At 38.6% G+C, this 27,372-nt stretch overlaps 1 protein-coding gene across 1 annotated transcript; it reads right to left on the reverse strand.

Annotated features, from left to right (window-relative positions):
• Positions 1–2,674: 2,674 nt before the first annotated feature.
• Positions 2,675–27,134, reverse strand: LOC121244162. Its single transcript, XM_041142195.1, has 5 exons — positions 26,900–27,134; positions 5,977–6,095; positions 3,813–3,947; positions 3,215–3,663; positions 2,675–2,928 (listed from the first exon to the last, which is right to left on the reverse strand). The coding sequence occupies exons 1-5, from the start codon at positions 27,132–27,134 to the stop codon at positions 2,907–2,909; spliced, it is 960 nt and encodes a 319-aa protein (XP_040998129.1). The 3' UTR covers positions 2,675–2,906.
• Positions 27,135–27,372: the final 238 nt, after the last annotated feature.

Raw genomic sequence — 27,372 nt, forward strand, 5'->3', positions numbered from 1 at the left:
TATATAGAAGAGAATATACAAGATTGTCGCCAGATTCTATGCCTCTAATATGCTATACAAGGTAAGTATTTACAGCAATATCTAATCTAGCTAGAAAGGAAATTATCACCAAAAATACAATAAATCATATCCCATATCTCCGTAACATCCCCCTCAAATTGATGCTGGAAGATGAAGAAGCATCAATTTGTCGACCAAGAGCTGATGGCAGTGCCGAGAAAGAGCTTTGGTGAATATGTCGGCAGTTTGATGTTCGGTGGAAATGTGAGGAAGAGTAATCACATGTTTGTCAAAGGATTCTCGTATGGAATGACAATCGACTTCGATATGTTTCTTACGCTCATGGAAGACAGGATTAGCGGCGATCTAAATAGCACTAGTATTATCAGCATGAATAGGAGTGGACTGAAGCTGAGGAAAACCAAGTTCACCCAATAACTCACGAAGCCATGTGATCTCAGAGCATGCGAAAGACATAGCACGATACTCAGACTCAGTGGAGGACTTGGAAACTCTGTCTTGCTTCTTACTCTTCCAATAAATGAGTGCATTGCCTAAAAACATGCACCAGCCACAGCGACAAGTATCCGCACATCTGGCCCAATCAGCATCACTATACCCCACCAACTGTAAGGAAGATTCCTTAGAAAAGAATAACCCGTGTGTAGAGGTGCCTTTCAGATATCGGATAATGCGGTAGACAGCGGCTAAGTGAAGATGTCGGGGGGCTTGCATAAATTGACTGACCTGCTGCACAACAAAAGAAATGTCAGGACGAGTAATCGTCAAGTAGTTCAAACTCCTAACGAGCTGTCGATACAAGGATGGATCTTAGAGAAGTTCGCCTTCCTCCTGACGAAGCTTAAGATTTACCCCCAAGGGAGCAAGAACAGAGTTACCCGATTGGAGACTAGCCAATGAAATCAGTTCCTGTGTGTATCTGTGCTGGTGTAACAATATACCAGTCTGAGTAATCTGCACCTCAAGGCCAAGAAAGTACTGCAAGGGACCAAGATCTTTCATGTGAAAAGAGGCCTTGAGATGCTGTTGTAATTGCTTAATTAACTCAGTATCAGAGCCAGTAATCACAATGTCATCAACATATACCAGAAGCAGTACAATTCCTGCAGAAGTCTTTCGAAGAAATAGAGAGGAATCAAATTGACTCTGAGTAAAGTGAAAAGCAAGTAAAGTAGAGCGAAATTTATCAAACCATGCATGCGAAACCTGTTTCAATCCATACAAAGATCGGCGTAGCTGACAAACCTTTGAGGAAGGTGTAGTAAACATGCCGGGAGGTGGAGACATATAAATTCCATCCTTCAAATCTCCATGTAGAAGCGCATTCTTCACGTCCATCTGCCGGAGAGACCATCCCTGCAACGCAGCAAGTGCCAAGATAGTCTGTACAGTAGTCATTTTGGCAACAGGTGCAAATGTCTCTTCATAATCAATAACATACTCCTGCCGGTTCCCAAGGGCTACGAGACGAGCCTTATATCGGTCCAGTGAGCCATCAGATCGAAACTTGACTGAGGACACCCATTAACAACCAATAGGTTTGACACCAGAGGAACAAGTCACAAGATCCCAAGTGTGATTGTCTTGAAGAGCTTGGATTTCTTCTTGCATGGCCTGCTGCCAACATGCTTGGGTGGCTGCCTGATTATAAGAGCGAGGAACAGAAATAGTGTCGAGAGTGGCAGTAAGCGAGGTATGAGAAAAACCATACCTATCTGGTGGATGTGTAATAGTGGAGCGTCGAGGTATAGGAAGTGTAGAATCAGATGACGGATCACTGTCTTGAAGAGGCGTTGAAGGAGGACGTCTATGATACACCACACCTGGTTTAAATCGCTCAATAAAAGAAGAAGACGTATCATCAAAAGTGGGTAGAAGAGTAATAGAAGGATCAGAAATAACTTGAGACTGAAAGAAATATTGATTTTCAAAGAAAATCACATTTCGGGAGATCCAGAATTTGTTCGCATGAGCATCATAGCAAATAAATCCTTTCTGAGTAGGGCTATATCCCATAAAAGTACACATGACAGATTGGGCAGCCAGCTTGTGACGATCAACAGGTGGCAGATGAACAAAACAAACACACCCAAAAGTATGAAATGATTGATACTCAGGAGATATGCCAAATAATCGAAAATAGGGAGAATCATAATTTAGAGTGGCAGAAGGCAAACGATTGATCAGGTAAGCAGCAGTAGATAAAGCTTCTACCCAGAACTTAGAAGGGACAGAGGAATCAATTAGCAAAGTAAGGACGACATCTAAGAGATGACGATTCTTACGCTCAGCGACTCCATTTTGTTGAGGGGTATAAGGACAAGAACGCTGAGAAATGATTCCTTTTTGCTGAAGATAAGCCTGAAAGGAATGAGACATATATTCCCCCCCTGAGTAGGAGCATAAGATTTTGATACAAATACTGAACTGTGTCTCGACATGTGCAACAAATTTTTGAAAAACAGAGAACACGTCAGCTTTAGAACGAAGAAAATAGATCCAAGTAAATTAACTATAATCATTGATAAACGTCACAAACTAACGATACTGACCATGAGAAATAATAGGACTGACACCGCAAACATCAGTATGCACAATCTCAAAGCAAATAGAAGCACGACTACCATGCGCAGGAAGAGGTAATGTTTTACTTTTACCAAGAAGACAAGTAGCACAATCAAAAGATACATGAGACGAAGAATATGAATCTTTATTGCCCAAAAAACCATGTTTCAAAAGATGAGTCAAGACAACAGAATTAGGATGACCCAATTTCTTATGCCAGACTTCATTATTATTGGCAGTAACCGTACAAGCAAAAGAAACAACATTAGGAATAGAAAACTGTAAAGGAAATAGAAGTCTCACTTTAGGCCCCTTCGCGATCACCGTCCCCGACACCTGATCCTGCACAAGACAACCACCACGAGAGAAATGAACATCACAGTTATTATCCACCAATTGTCCAACAGAAATCAAGTTGGTAGATAAGCCAGGAGAGATAAAAACATTTCGAAATGAAGAACCCAAAGTACCAATAGCAGCAATGGGAAGTGTACTGCCATTAGCAATCTGAATAGTTTGCGTGCCTCCATACTCTTACGAACACCATGGAGACCCGTCGTACTACTAGTCATATGATTAGAGGCACCCAAATCAACAATCCAAGAAGAAGTGGAGGTAGGATCTGTACCTTGTAGGCCCAAAGCCGTAAAAGCAGACACAATCATCTGTTGAACCATGGCAGGTGTGAGATGAATCAGAGCTTACAGTGGAGGGCGCAGAAGAAGACGAGGACTGAACATCAGCTTGAAAGGCTTGGGATTGGCGATTCTGAGGACGCACACAACAATCTTTGATGAGATGTCCCTCTTTCTTGCAGTAGTTACAAACTTTCTTCGGACAGTTGCGAGCAATGTGACCGAACTCTTTGCAATTGAAACACTGCAACTTGTTCCTCCCTCTCCCTTGTGCTGTATAGGCGACATTCACAGCTTCAGAAAAGACCTTCTCAGAAGTCATACCCATCTGAGTGGATAATCGCTGTTCCTCACGCAATAATTCTCCCAAGCAAATATCCAAGAAAGGAACCAGATTACGGTTCAATAAATTGGCTCGAACAGGCTCAAATTCAGGTTGAAGCTTCATAAAAAACTGATCACGTTGACTCTCAGCATGAACTGCTTGAAGAGTCACGAGGGCTGTGGTGGGAACCTTAGCATGGACAATAGCAGAATACTCGCTCCAAATATTAATAAAAGCAGAATAAAATTGCTCAATGGTCAAATTACCTTGAGTGTAATTGTTAATTTCCAATTCCAATTGGAATTTCCAAGCGCTGTGGTCTTGGTGATAAATACGATGCAGATAGGCCCACATAGCTTGAGTCGTAGTGAAACACCGAAGATTGGTGATAAGATGGGGCTCTATTGTTCCCAATAACCAAGAGATCACCTTAGCATCCTTGACCTCCCATTGGGAAAATTCATTTTTATCAGTGGGAACTTGAACAGAACTATCAATATGATTTGATAATTCTTTCCTTTTCAAGAACATTTTAAATTGAAATTCCCACGTAGGAAAATTCTTTCCAGTAAAACGAACAATAGTATTTTCCATAGACATGATGAAAATTACGTAAAACAAAATCAGCCCAAGCAGTCAAAAAAATAAATAACAGCAAGCCCAAAGCAAATCAGTTCCAACTCCAAGCGAAAAAGAGGCCAAACACGCAATGCAAATAATAGAAGCTCACGGACAGAATGATGAGGCCCAAGTAACACAATAAGAGGGCCCAAAAATGATACCTGCCCAGCTCAAAAGAATAGGCAAACAAAAATGCCGAGTTCACACAGAGAGGAATGTGCACCAAGCACCGACGTCAATAGAACTGGCTGACCACCTCGCAACCACCACAGAACCTCCCGTCTGCCACAGAGAGAGCCGACGTGCCCACAGCAACCCAACCACTACAAAGTAAGCACCGAAAGAGAGAATAACTTCCAGAAACATAGCAACGGCCACCACAGAGATGGGCAAACACCACTCAACCACCACAGAAAACGCCGAACGCCTCCACAGAGAAGGTCGACTGCCACAGAGGAAGCTGATGGACACCCTGCTATCCAGTCACAACGAGAAAAACACCCAAAGAAAAGGATGCGCAACTCAGAGGCGTACGCTGTACCCAGAACAGTACATCGACAGCCACAAAACAAGGAACCCACGAAGTCGGTGACCACAGAAAGTGCCGACACACAAAGAGCAAGAAGAAAAAAATTTCTTCCTGTCACACACGAGTGATTAAAACCACAAAGATGACTAGCAGAGTAGGGCTCTGGTACCATGTCAAATTGGTTTGAATGCCCTTTACCGAGGGTTTGCTTTCATTATATAGAAGAGAATATACAAGATTGTCGCCAGATTCTATCCGTCTAATATGCTATACAAGGTAAGTATTTACAGCAATATCTAATCTAGCTAGAAAGGAAATTATCACCAAAAATACAATAAATCATATCCCAAATTATATCTCCGTAACATATACATGCTGGATGCATCCACCAAGCCTATTAATAGTCACATGATCTACTCACTTGAAACAAGTTACAAGTTTTGACCCCTCATGAGAGGCATTTAGGAGGTCTGGTTTATGTTAGATATCATATTTTAGAGAGGAAATCAATCTTTGATCTAAGAAGAAGACTTCTGAATTTCCTGACTTTTCTGTGATTCAAAGACCAGTTACTCATCCGGTTACTCCAGACCATAACATTCTCAATAGAATTTTGGAGCTGGTGCCCACCATAATGATGGGCTGACTAAATGGTGAATTTGGATCATGCAGTCTTTGTGAGAGAAGAAAATGTATACACAAGTAGACATTGCCATGTTGAAATGGGAAATCTGGAGGTAGGGGCAGTATGTCTTGGAAACAGGTTCCTTTATGATTCTCTCTTTAGAGCTGGCTCTTTTTATCCTTACTGATTATCATGCATACTTTAGATCCTTGATTGGAAAGCAGGTTTAATATCTTTAAATAGCATGTAAAGAGCAATTTCAAGGTTTAATGTTGTCTCAGAACCTGTTTCCAATAATCTAAGGATTGATAATAGAATTGAATAAATGTCTAGGTAAAAAAAATGGTGCTACTCGAATACACAAGGAACATGATACGGTAACTAAACTCTATGGAAAGAGGGGCTTTCATAATGACATAGTAATTAAAAAATATATTAAATGTTGCAAGATCCTCCAAAACTGAAGGATAAAGAGGCTTTCAACAATGAATGTACAAGGAACTCATTGAACGACCATAAAATGACTTTTGTTTTTGATAAGTCATCAAATGATTGATAATTAAAATGAAAGAAGCAAATACCTGAACATATTTTTTTCCAAAATTTTAAAGGAAAAACCGACCCCAAACTACTTGAGAAAACAAGTGAATCTTACTTGTTCAACAATAAGTTTTGTTTTGGATTTGAGCTTATCATTATAATTTTCCTTGAATGCCTTCTTAAAAACGCCTTCAGTTAATGGAAGAGAATCCTTCTCAGTATACTGAACTGCACCTGAGAATTGGAAAGTCATCAGCACACAAATCCAACAGGATTAAATCATTAGGAGAGGGGCAGCTTTGAGAAGAAAAAGAGATAACATGAGAATATGAAAGTCACAAGCTTGCAGTAAACCACTCATTTTTATCAAGGCACCATGGAATTGCACCTAATTTTATATGGAAGGAGAGAGAAATAAAGGAAAACACCTGCATATGAAGCCTTCCTATCTTTCCAAGTCTGAATATTTGTGACAAAACTACTTATCAAAAAAAATATTTGGGACAAAACTAAAACTGACTATAGTCAAAATAAAACCTCTTCAATCATGAATATTTCATTCCATGAAAAATTAGAAAATTACATTTTAAAATATCCATCCCAGATTTAATTATAAAAAAAAAAAAAAAACCATCCCAGATTTAATTATCAGAAAAAACATCCATCCCATTTTAAAAAAATTACATTTTTCTCATTTGTATATATCCTGTGTACTTGGGCTATGCCTATTTACTTGGAATAAAATTTCTCTTATTAACTATAAAAAAATTACTAATAAAAACAAAAAGGTTGTCATAATATATAATTACCACATTGAAGAATCCAGGCTAGCATACCTAGTCACTGCGAAAAAGCAGCCCCTCATTTTAAGCAATTTCTAACATCGAAACCATCTTCAATGGCTGGTATCTAAAGGGAATGTGAAATTTACTAAGTAAATTTTACAACATATGAAATTTGAACACTAAGGTAAGAATTTCGGAAAGACAGAAGCCAACCACATCAGGAAAAATACAGGAGGGCCATCAGCCTCAATTTCTCACCACATACCAGCAATAACACTAGAGATCCATAGAAAGGAACATAGAGCGAGCAATCCTTCTACAGATTAAAAATGAGATATTCAGATGTTCAAACAAGGGAACAGGAGACTGAATTCTTGTGGTTCACATCTGGTTCACATCTGTCACACTCTGCAGGAAAGGAACTATAGGAGACAACCTCCAAATAAAAGCATGATGACCCAGACCAACCAATAGATCGTACGTGTACCACATCCCTATGACACACAGTCCACTAGTTGAGAAGCACCAATATGAAAGGAAGAGAATAAGCTACTAAAAGCTTTAGGAAGACTAGCCTAGCTCATAGGGAGGCATACGTAAGGTTAACATCTCGAGCTATAGCGCACTTAAATGCCCTTTTAGGGTGAGTTTGGATGTTGAAGTGAGTTGAGTTCAGATGATAAAATATTATTAGAATATTATTTTTTAATATTATTATTATTTTGAAATTTGAAAAAGTTGAATTGTTTATTATATTTTGTGTTAGGATTTGAAAAAGTTATAATGATGAGTTGAGATGAGTTGAGAGTAGTTCATGTTCCAAACGAAGCCTTAAGTTAAGACTATAAAACTTTCCATCCCAGAACTTAATTGATTAAAGCAAACTAGAAAAAATTGTGAAGGCAGTCAAGAAATCCAACTTCCGAAGAACAATACGACGTTACTACCAAATTGCATGGTCTATCAAAATTGCAAAATTAATTTAAGTAAAACGATAGAGGCATCAAATTGATAGTGAAAATAACAGATGGCAAGCTAATTTACATACACTATTTTCTATTTTCATGGATATTTACATGCATTATTGATAAGCCACACGAAAGGAGAGAAAATAAGCTACCAAAATCCCCTAAGTCCTAACTGTTATTTCCAACAAAAATCCAACCATCCTCAAAAGTGAAAAATATTAAACTACCCAAGGTATCGATCATTACACATACCTTTCCAAAATTACATGATAAATTAACAACCCTACGACTCCTTGACCAAGGGAAGATAATATTTCAAGTCCATGCGCTATTCGTATGTCCAGACATATGTATGTTCATTCTGCTAGAACTATATTGTTCAAGTTAATCAAGTTGAAATAAATTAATCAAATCTAATGGCTTCACACAGCAAGGCAAAAAATCTTGCCCGAAATGTTTGTTTCTTTCTATCCTACTTTTCTCAATAACCAAACAAAGCTCTGAATAAACAAACGAAAAAAAACCTGATTTCCCCACCATTTTGTCCCTTCTATATTAAAGCTAGCCGGTGAGGAAAAAGTTCTGCTAAATTAAGAACATAACCCCTGCATTACTGGTTCGAGGGCGATTACATCACCAGACTCACACCGTGGTTGTCGCCGGCGAAAGATTCTTGCCGCTGCCGCGGTTGAAGGCAAAGAAAACGATTGGGAAAGGAGCGACAGCGACAGGTGTTCGTTTGGTTGCGGGAATTACCCGTAATGATATCAAATTGGATCAAATTCAATTTCAGAGTTCCACAAAACTTATTTATAAGTTTTATTTTTTATACATTTTATGTGAAAATCTTTTTGCAAGTAAAGATTATTTTTTGAATTTTTATAAAGATAAGATAAATATGTTCCTAATATAAAGTATATTGTTTGAATCCTAGTAAATATAACATTTATACACTTATAATAAATTATATAAAAAATATTTATAAAAATTTTGTGTGTCGAAATTGAAATTTATTGATAATGTTATAAGATATAATATAAACAATTGTTTTCATCAAAATTAGTAACTCGTGAACAAACTCAAACTTATTCAAAAAATAATGAACAGTTTTAAATATAAATTTATATATTCGGCTCGAACTTGACTCGTATACATTTATAGATTTAGGCCTCGTTTGTTTTTAGGAAACATCTCATCTCATCTCAATTCATCATTACAACTTTTACAAATCTCCACACAAAATAAAATAAATAATTCAATTTTTTCAAAACCTAAAACAAAAATAATATTAAAAAATATATTCTAACAATATTTTATTCAACTTTTTAATTTTAATTTCATCTCATCTCATCTCATCTCTAAAAACAAACGAGCCCTGAAGTTTCAAAATTTTGTGAAGAGTAATAAAATGGTTTGAGTTAAAATATTTTATTAAATTTTGAGAAATGATAGAGAAAAAATTGAATAAAAATATCAGAAAGTTAAAATTTGTTTAAATATAAATTTTTAATAGTACTTTTGTTTTGAAATTTGAAGAAATTGTATTATTTTTGTGTTTTGTTTAGAAGTTTGAGAAAGTTATATTGAGTTTTTGTTTAGATAATGATTAGATAATAATTAAATAAAAAAATTAAGAATTAAAAATTAAAATATTTTATATTTGAATAATATTTAAAAAAAAATTGTTAAAAATTGTAAGATTTTAATGTTCGATGAAATATGTTGCACAGCCAATGTTCTATTGGATAGAAAAGTGGCCAACCCACGGCACCAAAAACACAATGGACTTCTTTGTCTGCATGGTGTTGGGCTAACATTCCTAATCATCTAGAGTAAAACTCAGATGTACCAATATTCCAAAGCTTTAAATCCACAAGTATTTATTGTTTCATTAATTATCAAATTTTAATTATTTTTTAATATTACATTATATGATTACAAGATAAATTAAAATAATAAATTTTCAATCATTTGATGCTATGTAACATGATGATTAATAAAAATTTTGGTTCCATACATATGCCATTTCAATTTAATAAATTCACACTAATCTCGTCAGCACTACAATTGGTACTAATTTGGTAGTAAATTTATGATTTCTAGTTGCATTTTACTTTCCTTTAGTGCTGTAAATGAACTAGTCTATTCGATAACCCGCTCGATGCTCGATTGGTTAAACTCGAATCAAATTTAACTCATAAAAATAAAAGCTCGACAATGAAAGTAGATATCCATTCGATTAATAAATGACACATAACCGACTAAACTCAATTCGACTAAGACTCGTTAAGGCTCGCTCGTTTATGCTTGAGTCGACTCGTTAGCTCAACTCGATTAAAGCTTATTCATATATTGAAAAATATACATATACACATATGTATGTATATACATATATACATACATATATATATATATATAAACACTAGGTGAAAGCAATGTGCAATGCACGTTTGCTTAGTTTATATTTAATTTTTTTTGTTAAGAACTAATTTTTTTATTAATAAGGACGTAATGTTTTTGGTTAATTAAATAACAATATAATGTTTATGTAATTTATAAATAATTGCACGCTGTGATATATTATAAAAGAAGAGCATTAATAGAAGCTATAACATGGTCCTATAAATAAACATTGCTCATAGTTTTATGCAAGTTGTTTGAGATAATTTTGATTCTAGGATGGCGATCCAGCATTTTCCTTATCTTGCATTGCCTCAATAGAGAGGACATTAAAATGCCTATGTTTTATTTGTCTTTTTTTTTTTTGTGTCTTTTTATTTTATTGGGCTTATATTTTTCGATTAGAGTTTGTTTTTAATGGGTTTTCTTTGTTTTGTGCCTAGCTTGTTTGGCTTTGTGAAGCCCAACCCGTGGGCTTGTTTTCAACCCAATCTTTTCTTCCTCAAACGGCGCCATTTTGAATTTTTTTGTATCTTTTTATTTTATTGGGCCTGCATTTTTCGGATAAGGCTTGTTTTTAGTGGGTTTTCTTTGTTTTGGGCCCAGCCCGTTTGGCTTTGTGAAACCCAGCCTGTGGGCTTGTTTTTAGCCCAACCCTCTCTTCCTCAAACGGCATCGTTTTGGCCAGCCCTTAGGGTTTTCTTCTTCTTTTCTTCTTCTCCTGCGCGTCGCTACCTTCCTTCTTCTTCCTCTTCTCGGTTTCCTCTATTTTTCTCCATTGCAGGCCTTATTTGTAAGCCTCCTTGCTCGCCTCTCTCTCTCTCTGCCATTTCTCGTTTGTGTCCTGCGTTTTGCAGTGAGAACCACCATCTGCCCTCACCTCCATTTCTCCCCCATCCCATGCTATATTTTTGGCCCCAATCGGTGCCCTGTTTTAACCCCAAACCGTGAGCATAGCCGAGGCTCCATGCTCGCCACTCTCTCTCCGTCGTTCCCTTAGTATTTCGGGTTCAAGCTTGTGAAAAACGCCTTTGCATTTCCATTTCTTTTTCCCTCTACCCATGCTCTGAGAAGATTTTTCAGTTTCATCTTTCTTCATCTACAAATCTGGTTGTGCCGCAGCTCTCCTCCTCCTTTTTCGTCTGGTAATAGCTTGCATTTTAATCTCTACAATCTTGTTATTGTTTTGCTGCAAATCTGAGCCTTCTCTTCTCATCTCTTGCATTATTTTTCATCTATTTTACTCTTTAGGTTTTGGGTGGGGGGTTTCGAAGCTTAGCATTTATTTCTTTCAACTTTGTAAGTATATGTTTTATTAAGTATTCTGTTTTTTTTGTTTTGCTGTGGTTTCATGCCTTGATTTATTCATTTATGGTTTAATTGTGTATACTTTTATACCCATTCAACTCGAAAGCTCCCTATACCTAAAAAAAGAAGTTTACAATAGTATAAAGAACACAACATAATAAGCATAGGGTAGTTTAGGATATTTAAACTAAAAAAACTTATGGGTTTCAGATTCTTTCTTTAAAAATTATGAAATGTTAGTTATATGCACCAGATGTTTACTTAGATTTCGTTATTAATCTTTAGTAACTTATTGATAGAAAACTGGTGCAAAATATGCAAATCTTGAAGGCAAAAGATGATTTTTTTTTTCTCTAGTAGTTAACATAAAACAGATTAATAAAGATACGGATGATTACCTTAAACCCGGCAAAATTTGAAAACCTCCCAACACCGGAAAGATCAATACAATCTGAAACCAAAATAGAGGGGAATTTTGATTTTGGGATTTAGAAGAGAAGATAAACATAAACCATATATTTGAAGAACTAAAAAATGTTAATTAATATAGATCAATACTTTTAACCAAAGTAAATCCCTAGTATAGGGTAGTTTAGGATATTTTAAACTAAAAAAGCTTATGGGTTTCATATTCTTCCTTTCAAAATTTTAGATTTAGGATAGTTTAGTTTGATAATTTCAAAATTAAGAAATGTTAGTTATATGCATTAGATGTTTACATAGATTTTTTTATTAATTTTTAGTAACTTATTGATAGAAAACTAGTGTGAAATATGCAGATCTTGAAGGCAAAACAAGAATTTTCTTTTCTCTAATAGTTAACATAAAACAGATTAATAAAGATACGGATGATTACTTTAAACGTAGCAAAATTTGAATACCTCCCAACAGTAAAAAGATCAATACAATCTGAAACCAACATAGAGGGGAATTATGATTTTGGGATTTAGAAGAGAAGATAAACATAAACTATATATTTGAAGAACTAAAAAATTCTAATTAATATAGATCAATACTTTCAAGCAGAGTAAATCCCTAGTAGCTTCCAATAGCACAAAGATGAATACAAACTCAAGGAGAAATAGAGGGGATTTCTTCGGGCTATGAATGTGTACTTGATGCGTTTGTGTGGGTTCTTCTTTAAATTTTATTCATTTGTATTTGTTTTTTAATATGTAATTGTCAATTGGAGAATTTTAACATTAATAAGATGAGATTAATGTCTAATAGAGTAAATACAATGAATGACAGAATGCATGTGCATGCAGATGTATCGATAGGAATTGATAACAGATAAAAAGTTTGATGGGCATGTATTTGTGTGGGTTAATTTTTAAATTTAATTCATTTCTATTTTTTTTAATATGTAATTTTCAATTGGAGAATTGGAATGTTAATTAGACGAGATTAATGCCTAATAGAGTAAATATAATCAATGACAGAATGCATGTGCATGTAGATGTATCGGTAGAAATTAATAACATATAAAAGGTTTGATGGACATGCATTTGTGTGGGTTATTTTTAAAAATTTTATTCATTTGTATTTGTTTTTTAATATGTAATTGTCAATTGGAGAATTGTAAAGTCCAATAAATAATTAGAGAATTTTAACAACCAATAAATAATTGGAGAATTTTATGTGACGCCCCCAATCCCCCTTATAAAAATACACAGGGATTGAGACACCAGGATGGTGACAACACGGTCACACATCCCAACGGAGTGCCAGTGTGTGTACATGCAACAATGTACAAATAAAATAACGCAGCGGATAGTCAACTAAGTACCAGAATTTATTTACAATCAAACATCAGTAAAGATTTAAATAGCAGTTATATAGTCATCCATAAAATAATTTACAATAGTTCCAGACAAACAAACGAGTGATCCCAGATCACTCCTCAGGCGGAGCCGTCTCCTCAGGCTCGCCCTCCTCCTCCTCATCTGCATCAAAATCTGCGTTACCACAAAATGGTATCGCAGGTAAGTATAACCCAAAATAACAACGTAATATAAAATGCATTAAATGTAACTAACATGCATGCACATGAAAAATATGCATTTTTCCACAAGACATCATTTTTCCCGAAAATGATAATTTTCCAACACACGCCAAAATCCCATTTTGACCCAAAATATCCGTAAAACATTTTCCCAGAAAATGATTTACCCAGAAACCAACTCGCACTATTTTCCCAGAAAATAGTGCATTAATTCCAAATGCACCATGCATTAATTCCATATGCACCATGGCCTCCCCTATGGACCATCCGCACGTCCTGGCTTCGTAGTGGTGCTCAGTTCCGCGCCCAGCGCGTACATGGCCAAGCACCCACTCTACGCAACAAGCGATGCCCAGTTCCGCGCCCAGCGCGTACGTGGCCAGACATCCTCTAGTCCCCGCCAGCAGAAGGACCACGGAGTCGGCACGAGACCATCTCGTCCGATCCCATTGTCGCCCGGCGACAATCCAGGGGACGTTACTCAGTATATTCCGCTCCCGAGTAACCAGAGGAGCTCCACCGAGTTAATGCCCCATCTCGGCTTGGGGTCGTGATACACACGCACCAAAAATCCATTCTCACATGAAAACCCAGTTTTCATAAACACATGAACATGAATGCAATACACGAAAATCCAGTTTTCTTTACAAACATGATCATGCAAGAAATAATGAAATGCACATGTACCAACACAATATCCAAACCAACAATTACCAATCCAATCAAATCTAACCAAACAACTCCAATCACAAATCCATCCGACCCCCGAACTCCTCGGACTCAGTCCGGCATGCCAAAAAATACAGTGAAATGGGTTAGTGCAAAAATACATTTAAATTACAAAAGTTCTTTGGAGAAATACTTACAGTGCAATATAACAATTTCTGAAGGATCACGAAGTTGAAAAAGGCGACGTTTGAGCAACACCACAGTGTAAAATACACTGTGGCCGTGGGTTACAAATACCAACTTTCAAACGGAGGCAAATGAAGACCCAAAATTGATAGGGTAGGGCCTAGGGAGGTCGGTGAAGCCAATGGTGGTAGTGGTTTGCCGTGGGTGGAGGCGAAATGGGCGGTAGAAGACCAAAATGCCCAAATCAGAAATGTAGATGGTGGAGCTTCACCTGTGGTGGATCGGAGCTGGGGTTGGGTCCAATGGGTTGCTAAGAGGTCGATGATGATATGGTAGGAAGATGGTGGCCGGAGGCGGCGCGACGGCGGCGCTGGAACGAAAGTGATGCCGCGGCTTGAAGGGCTAGTGGTGGTTAACGGCGGCGCAGATGGAGGTGAGGTTGGTGGGGTGAGGTCGCCGGCGGCAGGGGAACACAGTGGGGTGGGCGGTGAAGGCCACCGCTGGCTCATGGCGGCGCTGGCGTGGAAGGCGACGGACACGGGGAGAGAGAGGGGGCTGGGTCGCGCGCACGGGGAGGGGAGAAATAAGGAAGAAAAAAAAGAAAAGAAAGAAAAGAAAAGGAGAGGAAGAAAAATAGAGGGAAAAGAAATGAGGTCCAATCCTCATAACTTGGGTCACAAAAATGATCCAACGGAGATGATTTTAAAACCATAAGTTAAATAAAATAATTTAAACATAATGGTAAAGTCAAATTGAAATAATTAAATCCCACAGTAATTAATTAAATATGAAAAACAATTTAAATGCACAACAATAAATAAATATTAAGAAAGCACATAAAAATTAATTTTTACCAATTAAAAATCCTAAAAATAATCCAATTAAAATCCAATAATTTTAAAACAAGAGAATAATTTTTGAATAAAATAAAAATAATACTTCAATAAAAATACACTAAAATACGGGGTGTTACATCTTCCCCCCTTAAAAAAATTTCGTCCTCGAAATTAGCAAGGTCAGACATTAAACCAATACAGGATCAAGATTCAACCGAGAGAATACTTAGAACATACCGTCAAAATCAATCAAACAAGTACGGATATTGCTCCCTCATGTCGGCTTCTCTCTCCCAAGAGAAATCTTGAGCCAATGGATCACCCCATGACACTTTCACCATAGGTATTACCTTGGACCTTAACTCTTGCTCTTTCCAATCCACGATCTGTGTTGGGGCAACTTCATAAGTAAGGTTGGGCCACATTTGAATGTGTTCGGGATCCACAAAACGTGGCTCTTGCTGTCCAAAACTCTTCTTCAATGAGGACACATGAAACACATCATGAACATCCCCAAAATAATCTGGCAAGGCAACTCTATAAGCAACAAGCCCAACCTTCTCTATGATATGAAAAGGGCCAACATATCTTGGACTAAGCTTTCCTTTCTTACCAAAGCGCTTAACGCCTTTCATAGGAGAGACTTTAAGATAAACCCAATCACGTTCTTCAAAGGATAAGTCTCTTCTTCTTGTATCTGCGTAACTTTTCTGGCGACTTTGCGCTTCAGCCATCTTCTTCCTGATAAACTGAACTTGATCCTTCATTTCTTGAATTATCTCAGGCCCAAGCAATTTGTTCTCGCCAACTTCATCCCAACATAAAGGCGATCTGCACTTTCGTCCATATAAAGCTTCATACGGGGCCATCTGAATGGAGGAATGAAAACTGTTATTATAAGAGAACTCAATAAGCGGTAAGTGATTCTCCCAACTTCCTTGGAATTCCATGACACAAGACCGCAACATATCCTCTAGAGTCTGAATAGCACGCTCTGATTGGCCGTCCGTTTGGGGGTGATACACCGAACTAAACTTCAATTTAGTGCCTAATGCTGCCTGCAAACTCTTCCAGAAATGGGACGTGAATCACGAGTCCCGATCTGACACGATACTCTTGGGTATTCTATGCAAACGCACTATCTCCTTGACATATAACCGAGTCAACTTACCCAACGAGTCAGTATTATTAACAGGCAAGAAATGGGCACTCTTGGTCAACCGATCCACAATCACCCAAATGGAGTTCTTCCCACTAGGAGTCCTCGGCAACCCTACCACAAAATCCATAGAAATATCATCCCACTTCCACTCCGGAATAGGGAGAGGTTGGAGTCTACCAGCAGGTCTCTGATGCTCAGCCTTCACCTGTCGGCATGTGTCACATTTCTCAATAAACAAAGCGATGTCCAACTTCATTCCTTCCCACCAGAAATTCTTCTTTAAATCTCTATACATCTTCGTGCTTCCTGGATGAACCGAATAAGGAGCCGCATGAGCTTCTGCTAAAATCCACTCTTTAAATTCAGAATCTCGGGGAATCACTCTACGATCCCGAAACCGAAGAATGCCATCCTTATCCAAGCTGTAATGCAAGGGTCCTCTAGACTTTCTGACTCTTTTCCTGATAGCCAACAAATTAGGGTCCTTTCTTTGAAGAGTCTTTAATTCTTCAAAATCCACTACTCGGACATCCAAGATTGAAGATAATAATTCTTCTTGCTGTGAACTCTCGATAAGAAGTTTCCTCATTCCACAAAGGAGAGAGTCCACATATGATGATTCCGCTTCATCCACTTGTTGTGACTTTCTACTCAAGGCATCGGCGACTAAATTTGCCTTTCTTGGATGATACTTGATTTCACACTGATAGTCGCTAATTAGTTCTAACCACCGTCTCTGCCTCATGTTTAGATTCTTCTGAGTAAACAGATGCTTCAAGCTCTTGTGATCAGTATAAACTTCACAGGCTTCGCCATACAGATAATGCTGCCAAATCTTAAGCGCAAAAACTATTGCCGCCAACTCCAAATCATGCGTGGGATAATTCCTTTCATGAATCTTCAGCTGACGAGATGCATAAGCAACAACCCGTCCCTCTTGCATAAGAACGCATCCCAACCCGAATTTGGATGCATCACTAAAAATCACAAATGGCTTGTGTGGCTCCGGAAGTACCAAAACAGGTGCCACTGTCAATCTTCTCTTCAACTCTTGAAAACTTCTCTCACATTTGTCAGACCATACAAACTCAGTATTCTTCCTAGTCAAGGCAGTGAGAGGTCCTGATAGTCGAGAAAAACCTTCCACAAATCTTCGATAGTAACCGGCAAGTCCCAAGAAACTTCGTATCTCACGAACTGTCGAAGGGCGAGGCCACGACAAAACAGCTTCTACTTTACTAGGATCTACAACCACTCCTTCTTGAGAAATCACATGTCCAAGAAACTTAACTTCTTCTAACCAAAATTCACACTTGCTCAACTTAGCATACAATTGATGCTCTCTTAATTTCCCAAGTGCCAGACGAAGGTGACAAGCATGCTCTTCCAAATCTCGAGAATAAATCAAAATGTCGTCGAGAAACACCACGACAAAAGAATCCAAGAAAGGCCGAAACACCCTATTCATCAAATCCATAAAAGCAGTAGGGGCATTAGCTAACCCAAAAGACATCACCTTAAATTCATAATGCCCATACCTCGTCCTGAAAGCAGTCTTGGGCATGTCCTTATCTCTTATTCTCAACTGATAGTACCCTGACCTCAAGTCAATCTTTGAAAAGATAGCCGCTCCCTGAAGTTGGTCAAACAAATCATCAATTCTCGGTAGAGGATACTTCTTCTTAATAGTCACCTGGTTAAGCTCCCGATAATCTATACACATTCTGAGAGTACCATCTTTCTTCTTGACAAACAACACGGGTGCTCCCCACGGTGAAGTACTAGGCTGAATAAATCCCTTGTCAACCAGTTCTTGCAATTGAGTCTTCAACTCTTTTAATTCAGCCGGTGCCATGCGATAAGGTGCTTTATGCACAGGAGCCGCACCAGGTTCCAAATCAATAACAAATTCCATATCGCGAACAGGAGGCAATCCGGGCAAATCATCTACAAACACATCAGGAAACTCGCCCACAACTGGAATATCTACTAACGACTTCTTCTCAGATGGCGTAGACACGACTCGGACCAAAAAAGCATCTGCTCCACAAGCTATATCTCTCCTAGCTTGAATTGCTGATATAATTGTTGGTTTTGCCTTCAACTTACTTCCCGCGAATTCCAAATAATCATCATCCGAGAGTTGAAAACCAATTACCCGACTTCTACAATCAATATTTGCTGAATATCGATATAGCCAATCCATTCCCAAAATTATATCAAATCCCAGCAACTTGAATACAATCAAATCTGCATCCAGTGTCCTCCCTCCAAAATCCAAAGGACAGCCTAAAGCAACTTTAGAGCACCACACCATCTCACCATTTGGAAGTGCCACTACTAAAGATTGCGATAAAGGCTCCGTGACCAGATTACACATCCGTGCAAAAGTGGCAGACACAAAAGATCGAGACGCCCCGGAATCAAACAAAGTACATGCATAGAAATCATATAGGCGAACTCTACCTGAAGCAAACACATCCACCAGACAATTCCAAAAAAAATCCAACCATATCAAACATTAAATCAAGTTAAAATAATTAAATGCATACCAGTAATAACCCCAGCATCGTGGGTCTCTGGAGCTCCATAATCCACATCACCAGGGGTCACTGCATAAACCCGAGCTGGTACCAACTGTCTCTGGTTGCCCCTTCCACCTCGTCGACCTCCTCGCGCTTTTTGCCCTTCTTGAACTTGACCAGGACACTCCCGAGCAAAGTGACCCGGCTGGCCAAATCTAAAACACTGAATTCCTCTCTGGCCGCAGTCACCCTCATGGGCTCTATTGCACCTGTTACAAACTGGAGCTCGACCTCCAGCACGAACACCGGTGGTCGTCTACGAACGGGCACTAGTCCTTTGCACGAACTTATGAGGCGACCCAGAACTACTCCCTTCACCAACGTAACTCCGCCTCTTCTGACCCGGAGGGGAGCCTACTCCAAAACTATTTTCCCGTTCTGCAATGCTGGCTAAATCCACTAACTCTTGAAAGTCCTTAATCCGAAGGCAGGCCACTTGTCTACGTACCTCATGGCGCAAACCCTCCTGGAAGCGCTCGACCCGCAACTCCTCCGTAGTAATGAGGTGAGGAGCGAACCGTCCAAGCTCCATAAATTTTCTTGCATATTGCTCAACAGTCATGCCACCTTGAACCAGATTATTGAACTCCCGAGCCTTTTGCCTTCTCACTGAAATAGGAAAGAACCGGTCATCAAACTCTTTCTTGAAACGTTGCCAAGACACAGCAGCCAAGGAACCCAACTCCATTTCTAATAATGTCCGCTTGGTCTCCCACCAATTTGCCGCTTCACCTTGCAGCATATAACTTCCATATAATACCATCTGAGCCTCCGTGCATCCACAAACTTCAAATGTTCTTTCCAAATCATGAATCCACCTCCTAGCTCGCATTGGGTCCTCCTCCCTAGTGAAGGCAGGAGTCCTATGCGTTAGGAAGCGCTCATAGGGGCACCCCACTTGGACTCCTCTACTTGAATCTCTTTGCGGCAGTCGGAAATTCTGTTGAAGAAATTCTGTCATTCTATTTAATGCTCTTGCCATAGCATAATTTCCATCACCTCTAGGTAACTCATCTTCAGGCACCTCAGCTTACCTTCTTGGTCTCACTATAATCCTGTCATAGAGCATTCTCCAACCCCGCTTAAATCCAGATAAATCATACTCAACCAAAAAATAAACAATAATTAAAGCGATAAATAAAATAATTCAAATAACATCAATTAACATAAAATAACATAGCAATAAACTCATAATATAAAATAAATAACTTAACTTACATCACTTAAACAAAAAATTTTATTGTTTTAAAATAATAATAAAAATAATTTTCTGGTACTATCCTAAGGGACATGTGGTTTTACCCAGAGCCGAACTGCTCTGATACCACCTGTGGGGCCCACAATCCCCCTTATAAAAATACATAGGGATTGAGACACCAGGATGGTGACAACACGGTCACACATCCCAACGGAGTGCCAGTGTGTGTACATGCAACAGTGTACAAATAAAATAACGCAGCGGATAGTCAACTAAGTACCAGAATTTATTTACAATCAAAATCAGTAAAGATTTAAATAGCAGTTATACAGTCATCCATAAAATAATTTACAATAGTTCCAGATAAACAAACGAGTGATCCCAGATCACTCCTCAGGCGGAGCCGTCTCCTCAGGCTCGCCCTCCTCCTCCTCATCTGCATCAAAATCTGCGTTACCACAAAATGGTATCGCAGGTAAGTATAACCCAAAATAACAACGTAATATAAAATGCATTAAATGCAACTAACATGCATGCACATGAAAAATATGCATTTTTCCACAAGACATCATTTTTCCCGAAAATGATAATTTTCCAACACACGCCAAAATCTCATTTTGGCCCAAAATATCCGTAAAACATTTTCCCAGAAAATGATTTACCCAGAAACCAACTCGCACTATTTTCCCAGAAAATAGTGCATTAATTCCAAATGCACCATGCATTAATTCCATATGCACCATGGCCTCCCCTATGGACCATCCGCACGTCCTGACTTCGTAGCGGTGCTCAGTTCCATGCCCAGCGCGTACATGGCCAAGCACCCACACTACGCAACGAGCGATGCCCAGTTCCGCGCCCAGCGCGTACGTGGCCAGACATCCTCTAGTCCCCGCCAGCAGAAGGACCACGGAGTCGGTACGAGACCATCTCGTCTGATCCCATTGTCGCCTGGCGACAATCCAGGGGACGTTACTCAGTATATTCCGCTCCCGAGTAACCAGAGGAGCTCCACCGAGTTAATGCCCCATCTCGGCTTGGGGTCGTGATACACACGCACCAAAAATCTATTCTCACATGAAAATCCAGTTTTCATAAACACATGAACATGAATGCAATACACGAAAACCCAGTTTTCTTTACAAACATGATCATGCATGAAATAATGAAATGCACATGTACCAACACAATATCCAAACCAACAATTACCAATCCAATCAAATCCATCCGACCCCCGAACTCCTCGGACTCAGTCCGGCATGCCAAAAAATACAGTGAAATGGGTTAGTGCAAAAATACATTTAAATTACAAAAGTTCTTTGGAGAAATACTTACAGTACAATATAACAATTTCTGAAGGATCACGAAGTTGAAAAATGTGACGTTTGAGCAACACCACAGTGTAAAATACACTGTGGCCGTAGGTCACAAATACCAACTTTCAAACGGAGGCAAACGAAGACCCAAGATTGATAGGGTAGGACCTAGGGAGGTCGGTGAAGCCAATGGTGGTAGTGGTTTGCCGTGGGTGGCGGCGAAATGGGCGGTAGAAGACCAAAATGCCCAAATCAGAAATGTAGATGGTGGAGCTTCACCGGTGGCGGATCGGAGCTAGGGTTGGGTCCAATGGGTTGCTAAGAGGTCGATGATGATGTGGTAGGAAGATGGTGGTCGGAGGTGGCGCGACGGCGGCGCTGGAACGAAAGTGACGCCGCGGCTTGAAGGGCTGGTGGTGGTTAACGGCGGCGCGGATGGAGGTGAGGTTGGTGGGGTGAGGTCACCGGCGGCAGGGGAACACAGTGGGGTGGGCGGTGAAGGCCACCGCTAGCTCACGGTGGCGCTGGCGTGGAAGGAGACTGACACGGGGAGAGAGAGGGGCTGGGTCGCGCGCATGAGGAGGGGAGAAATAAGGAAGAAAAGAAAGAAAAGAAAAGGAGAGGAAGAAAAATGGAGGGAAAAGAAATGAGGTCCAATCCTCATAACTTGAGTCACAAAAATGATCCAACGGAGATGATTTTAAAACCATAAGTTAAATAAAATAATTTAAACGTAATGGTAAAGTCAAATTGAAATAATTAAATCCCACAGTAATTAATTAAATATGAAAAACAATTTAAATGCACAACAATAAATAAATATTAAGAAAGCACATAAAAATTAATTTTTACCAATTAAAAATCCTAAAAATAATCCAATTAAAATCCAATAATTTTAAAACAAGAGAATAATTTTTGAATAAAATAAAACTAATACTTTAATAAAAATACACTAAAATACGGAGTGTTACATTTTAACAACCAATAAATAATTGTTTTAAAATTATCAATCAAAATGCAGTATTTAATGAAGCTGCTGTGTCTTCTTTGTAACCGTTACATTCACAGTGCATGGACGAATTTAGACGAACGGCGTTAACTTTAACGGAAAAATAACAAAAACTGTTAAAACGAGATTTGCTGTTTGATCGCCACTTTTTATATATAAAGATATATATATATATGTATTATCTAATAACATAAGCATAATACTTTTATAATTAAATATATAATATGTAACCTTATTATTTATGCCTTTATATTGAATATGCTTTATAGCTATATTTTATAATTTATATAGTAATTAGTAGATAAGATTTAATAATTTCATATACTAGTATGTGTCAACCATATATGAAATAGATATATGCTACCATATTATGTGTATGTATTAATAATTTATGTAGGCATATAATATATTGTTATTATGGATAACATCAACTAGCTACATGTTAATTATTTATAAATTTTAAAAATCTTGTAATTTAATATAGGTTCTACTTGTTAGTTGTACAAAAATATTAGATTTTGTATTTATCTAATCTAGTAATTATTAAATCTTCTTAAAATAAATAAATAAATAAATAAACAACTCAAGCAGAGCTCGAGCTCGATTTGGGAGTTTAGCATACCGAGTCGAGCTCGAACAAAGGTTAAATAAAATCTCGAGTTCGAGTTTTTTTAGTCGAGCTGAGTTTGGCAAGCCAAAGATTGGCTCGGCTTGGCTCGATTATAACCCTACCTTCCTCAAGATTCTCTCAACTACTTGTTTAAATTTGAAGAAATGTATCTCCTTCAATTCCTGTTTGAATTCGAGAATCTCAAGCAAAAGAGAGATAAATATATTCTACATAATTTATTGTTGCATATAATAGTATTTTCGACGACATTAAACAACAATAATTGTCATAAGTTACACTTTATCTGCATAATTCTCTCACTTAAAGCCCCTCAAATTTGGGCATGAATTTTGTTAATGACGTGTTTTGCACACCGGTCACGGGCTCAATACTCTTGCACATGAGAAATGTGAGGGCTCGAGAGGTGGTGAGACACCTTCGATGCTTAAGTCAGTCTTATAAACCTTAGAGAGAATTTTTGTATGTACTTGTACCGTCCTCTGTGGTACCATGTCGTCGACTTTAATGCGATATGGCTCCTCTGGGTCACATCCTATGCGGTAGGTTGTTGAGTGTGGCCATCATCTGTGCACTCTGTCAGAGATAGAGGCTCCCATCGGGATCCCACCCCACGTTTCGTATCTCACCCTTTAATGCAGCGTAGCTTTGCTTCCATTTACATGTGCAGAGTCTTGTCAAAGTGAATACTGTCTTATTTTCTCACGTTGAACCTTTTCCCGCGCTGGCCCTAGGCCTCATTCTTCTTATCCCAATTGGTGGGTCGATTACGCTTTGGTTGTTGGGCCTCTTAGGGGCGACTCAGGCCTAGCCCAGTGGCCCAATCCATGTTTAAATTTAAAAAAAAAATATCTCTTTAAATTCTTGCTTGAATTTAAGAATTTCAAGTGGAAGAGAGATAATATATTCTAAATCATTTATCGCTGCATATATGAGCATCTTCGACAACATTAAACAACAATAATTGTCATAAGTTACACTTTATTTGCAAAATTCTCACATAAAGCCCTTCAAATTTAGGCATGAACTTTATTAACGACGTGTTTCGCACAGTAGGCTCGATACTCCTGCACACGAGAAATATGAAGGGGAGGGGGCTAGTGAGACATCTCTGATGCCTAATGCGTTTGGTATCTAATACGACGAGGCTATGCTGCCATTTATTTGTGCAAAGTTGTGTCAGAGTGAATGCCATCCCATCTTCCGCGCTGGGCTTGGGCCTCATTCTTCTTATATCGATTGGTGGGCTTTTACACTTTGGTTGCTGGGCCTCTCAGGGGTGAGTTAGGCCCAACCTAGCGGCCAAACCCATATTTATGTTTGAAGAAAAATATCTCCTTAAATTCCTACTTGAATTTGAGAGTCTCAATTGGAAGAGAGATAAATATATTCTATATTATTTATTGATGCATATATGAGTATTTTAGATAACATTAAACAACAATAATTATCGTAAGTTACACTTTATCTACATAATTCTCACACTTAAAGCTGCTCAAACTTAGGCATGGGACCTGTAAGGGATTTCCCCTCCTGTCTTAACGGGCTTGAGAAGGGTGACGGAGACAAGAAGCAAATGCCCAGCCCAGAACAAGTAGACTCTTTTGGCTTGGCCCATGGGTAGGCTCCTCTGGAAACTACCTGCACGAGGGAACATGTTGCAGGGGAATGAGACTCGCCGACCTGGAGACCTCTCGAATAGTGTCCAGCTCTTGAGTGCTTGTCCATGTAATGGGTGGAAAGTATAGGGACCTCGATCTTCTGACATTAGACTCAAATCGGGAACCACGTCGCATTAATGACACCACTATCAGACGTACATGTCACATTAATGATGCCGTCGCAAAACTACGCCATATTAAAGAACTTTGACAAAAGAAACAGTACGAAAGACATAGCCTCCTTGTCTGCCCTCCCAGGCTCCTAGTATAAATAGCAACTCCCAAGTACGAGAAACACTCTCTGATCCCTAGACTCTCTTACTTATTTACGAACTTCTAAAAGACTTTACTAACTTTGACATCGGAGACTCCCCGGTCCCAAGGCCACCCTTTCCCAGTTGCATTCTTCTCTATTTTCGTAGGCCTAAGTTTTGAAAACTTGAGTTGCTGGAACTTGGCTCAAACAAGTATGAAACACAACGTTAACAGGACCTTAGTCTAGAAATATGTGAGCTCTATACCTATTATTATTACTTGTGTGGATTTAATTATTTAAATACTTAATAAAAACAGTAGAACCCACTTTATATTTGCATCTTTTTCTTAATACTTAAACTGCTCGAACTTGTGAGATTTTGCTAATAAATAAACTTTAAAATCATCCTAACTCCATCACTTACATTACCAAACTTCAATAGCATGTCACTGGCATGGATCCTATGACTGTCGGTACCAATATATGAGATTCCAATTTGCATGTTTAATCTTAGAATTTCACGTTATGAAAAACATTAATCTTAAGTAATATGAATCCCATGTTAAGTGATAGACATAAAGAGAATTGTGAACCAGTTGTTTGTGGAAATGTCTCACTCAAAGTGAGAGTCTATTGAGAGTCTTCTAATATATATAATATGTAGTCTATGAATAGAAAGTAGTGAACGTTACAAAGAGAATGATTTACGGGATATAAAATTATAAATGCAATACAAGAGGATTCGGTGCTTGGGATGAAGTTTCCATATTTTGCATTTGTAGCTGTTGGACATGTGTTGGATTGTTTATTTCCATAGGTGTGCATCTAGCCGTTGCAGGATGATTTCTTTCCATACATGAGTTTGTAGCCATTGCATCTTGATCTTGGTTGATTGGGTGAATATTGTTAATAGTCTATCGCAAACTGAGCCGAGATAGAAGGCCAAGTTTGGTTCGTAAAGACTGAAGCGTAGGGCGACCAAGGAGCTTGGTGAAAATGTCAGCAAGTTGGGAAGATGCCAGAATGTGTCGAGTATGAAGTAGGCCAAGAGCAACATGTTCGCGCACATAGTGGTAATCGATCTCGATATGCTTGCACCGGGCATGAAAGACAGGATTGACAGTCATATATAGGGCACTAAGGTTATCATAAAACATAATTTGTGCCGAGGGAAGAATAACCCCAAGATCGCGAAGGAGAAACGAAATCCAAGTAAGTTCTGCAGTGGATATTATGCTTCAGAGCTAGATCGTGAGACAGTATTTTGTTTCTTGGCAAACCCTGAAATGCAGTTGCTTCCTAAGAAAATACAGTAGCCAGTGTTGGAGCGGCGAGTATGAGGACAACATGCCCAATTTGCATAAGAAAAACATAAAGATCAAGTGTAGAGTGTGAACTAAAATGAATACCAGTATTAATATACCGTGTAAAAATCTAGGGATACGTTTTATCATTTTGTAATGATCCATAGTAGGAGAATGTAAAAGTTGAGATACAAAATTAACACTATAGGCTAAATCAGGGTGAGTAATGGTGAGATATTGAAGAGCTCCAACAATACTTCGATAGTGGGCCGAGTCAAGAAAAGGAACATCACTAGTGAGCCCTTTGGTTTTGGGCATTATGGGTGTACTCATAGGTTTACAGTCTTGCATTTGAGCACGTTCCAAAATCTCAAAAGCATACTTAGCTTGAGATAATATAAGACCATCAGAGTTGCGGGTAACTTGGATTCCCAAAAAATACTGTAAGGGACCAAGTTCTTTTATAGCAAACTGCTACCCAAGAGCATTAAAAAAGGGGTGGTGAACTTGTGAGCAGGATATCATTTACATACAGTAATAGAAAAAATGTGCCTTGAGAGGAGTGATATATAAAAGAGAAGAGTCAGCGGAGCTACATGTAAAACCATAGGAAATTAAAAAAATTACTGAATTTATCAAACCAAGCATGAGGTGCTTGTTTTAAGCTATATAAGGCTTTGTTTAACTTGTACACATGAGAAGAAAGAGTAGGGTGGATGAAACTTGGAGGTTGATCCATAAATACGGAGTCTTGAAGATCACCATGAAGGAATGCATTCTTGACATCGAGTTGGCAAATATCCCAATTATGAACAAGAGTAAGACTGAGCATGATCCATATGGTGCAGGGCTTTATGACAAGAGAGAAAGTTTCTGTGTAATTGACACCATCAATTTGGTGAAAAACTTTGGCAACAAGGCGAGCTTTTAGTCGTTCAAGAGTACCATCATCCTTTATTTTTGTTTTGAAGACCCATTTGCACCCAATAACGTCCATTTGAGGAGTGCAAGGTACAAGAGTCAAGTGTTGCTGTCATGAAGAGCTTGAATTTTGTCTTGCATAGCTTTGGTCCAACTTGTATGGTTATGGGCAGATCGAATTGTCTTGTGCTCCTTGGGGAGGTGGATGAGAGAGTGGTAGTGTGCATACTTAGGGTTTGGTTTTCTAACACCAACTTGAGACCGAGTAATCATGGATTGACAAGGCGGATCAAGTTGGGAGCATCAATGGGTGA

The sequence above is a fragment of the Juglans microcarpa x Juglans regia genome, chromosome 8S (genome assembly GCF_004785595.1).
Source record: "Juglans microcarpa x Juglans regia isolate MS1-56 chromosome 8S, Jm3101_v1.0, whole genome shotgun sequence".
Classification (NCBI taxonomy): domain Eukaryota; kingdom Viridiplantae; phylum Streptophyta; class Magnoliopsida; order Fagales; family Juglandaceae; genus Juglans; species Juglans microcarpa x Juglans regia.

What these genes read in the sequence shown, in the direction of transcription:
- LOC121244162 (XM_041142195.1), bottom strand. Translation starts at nt 27,134, where the DNA reads ATGGACGTTATTGGGTGCAAATGGGTCTTCAAAACAAAAATAAAGGAT. An exon ending in CAAAACTTATTGTTGAACAA is followed by an intron (nt 3,948 to 5,976) that starts GTAAGATTCACT and finishes TGGGAACAATAG; the next exon opens with AGCCCCATCTTATCACCAAT. An exon ending in TACGGCTTTGGGCCTACAAG is followed by an intron (nt 2,929 to 3,214) that starts GTACAGATCCTA and finishes TGTCTTGTGCAG; the next exon opens with GATCAGGTGTCGGGGACGGT.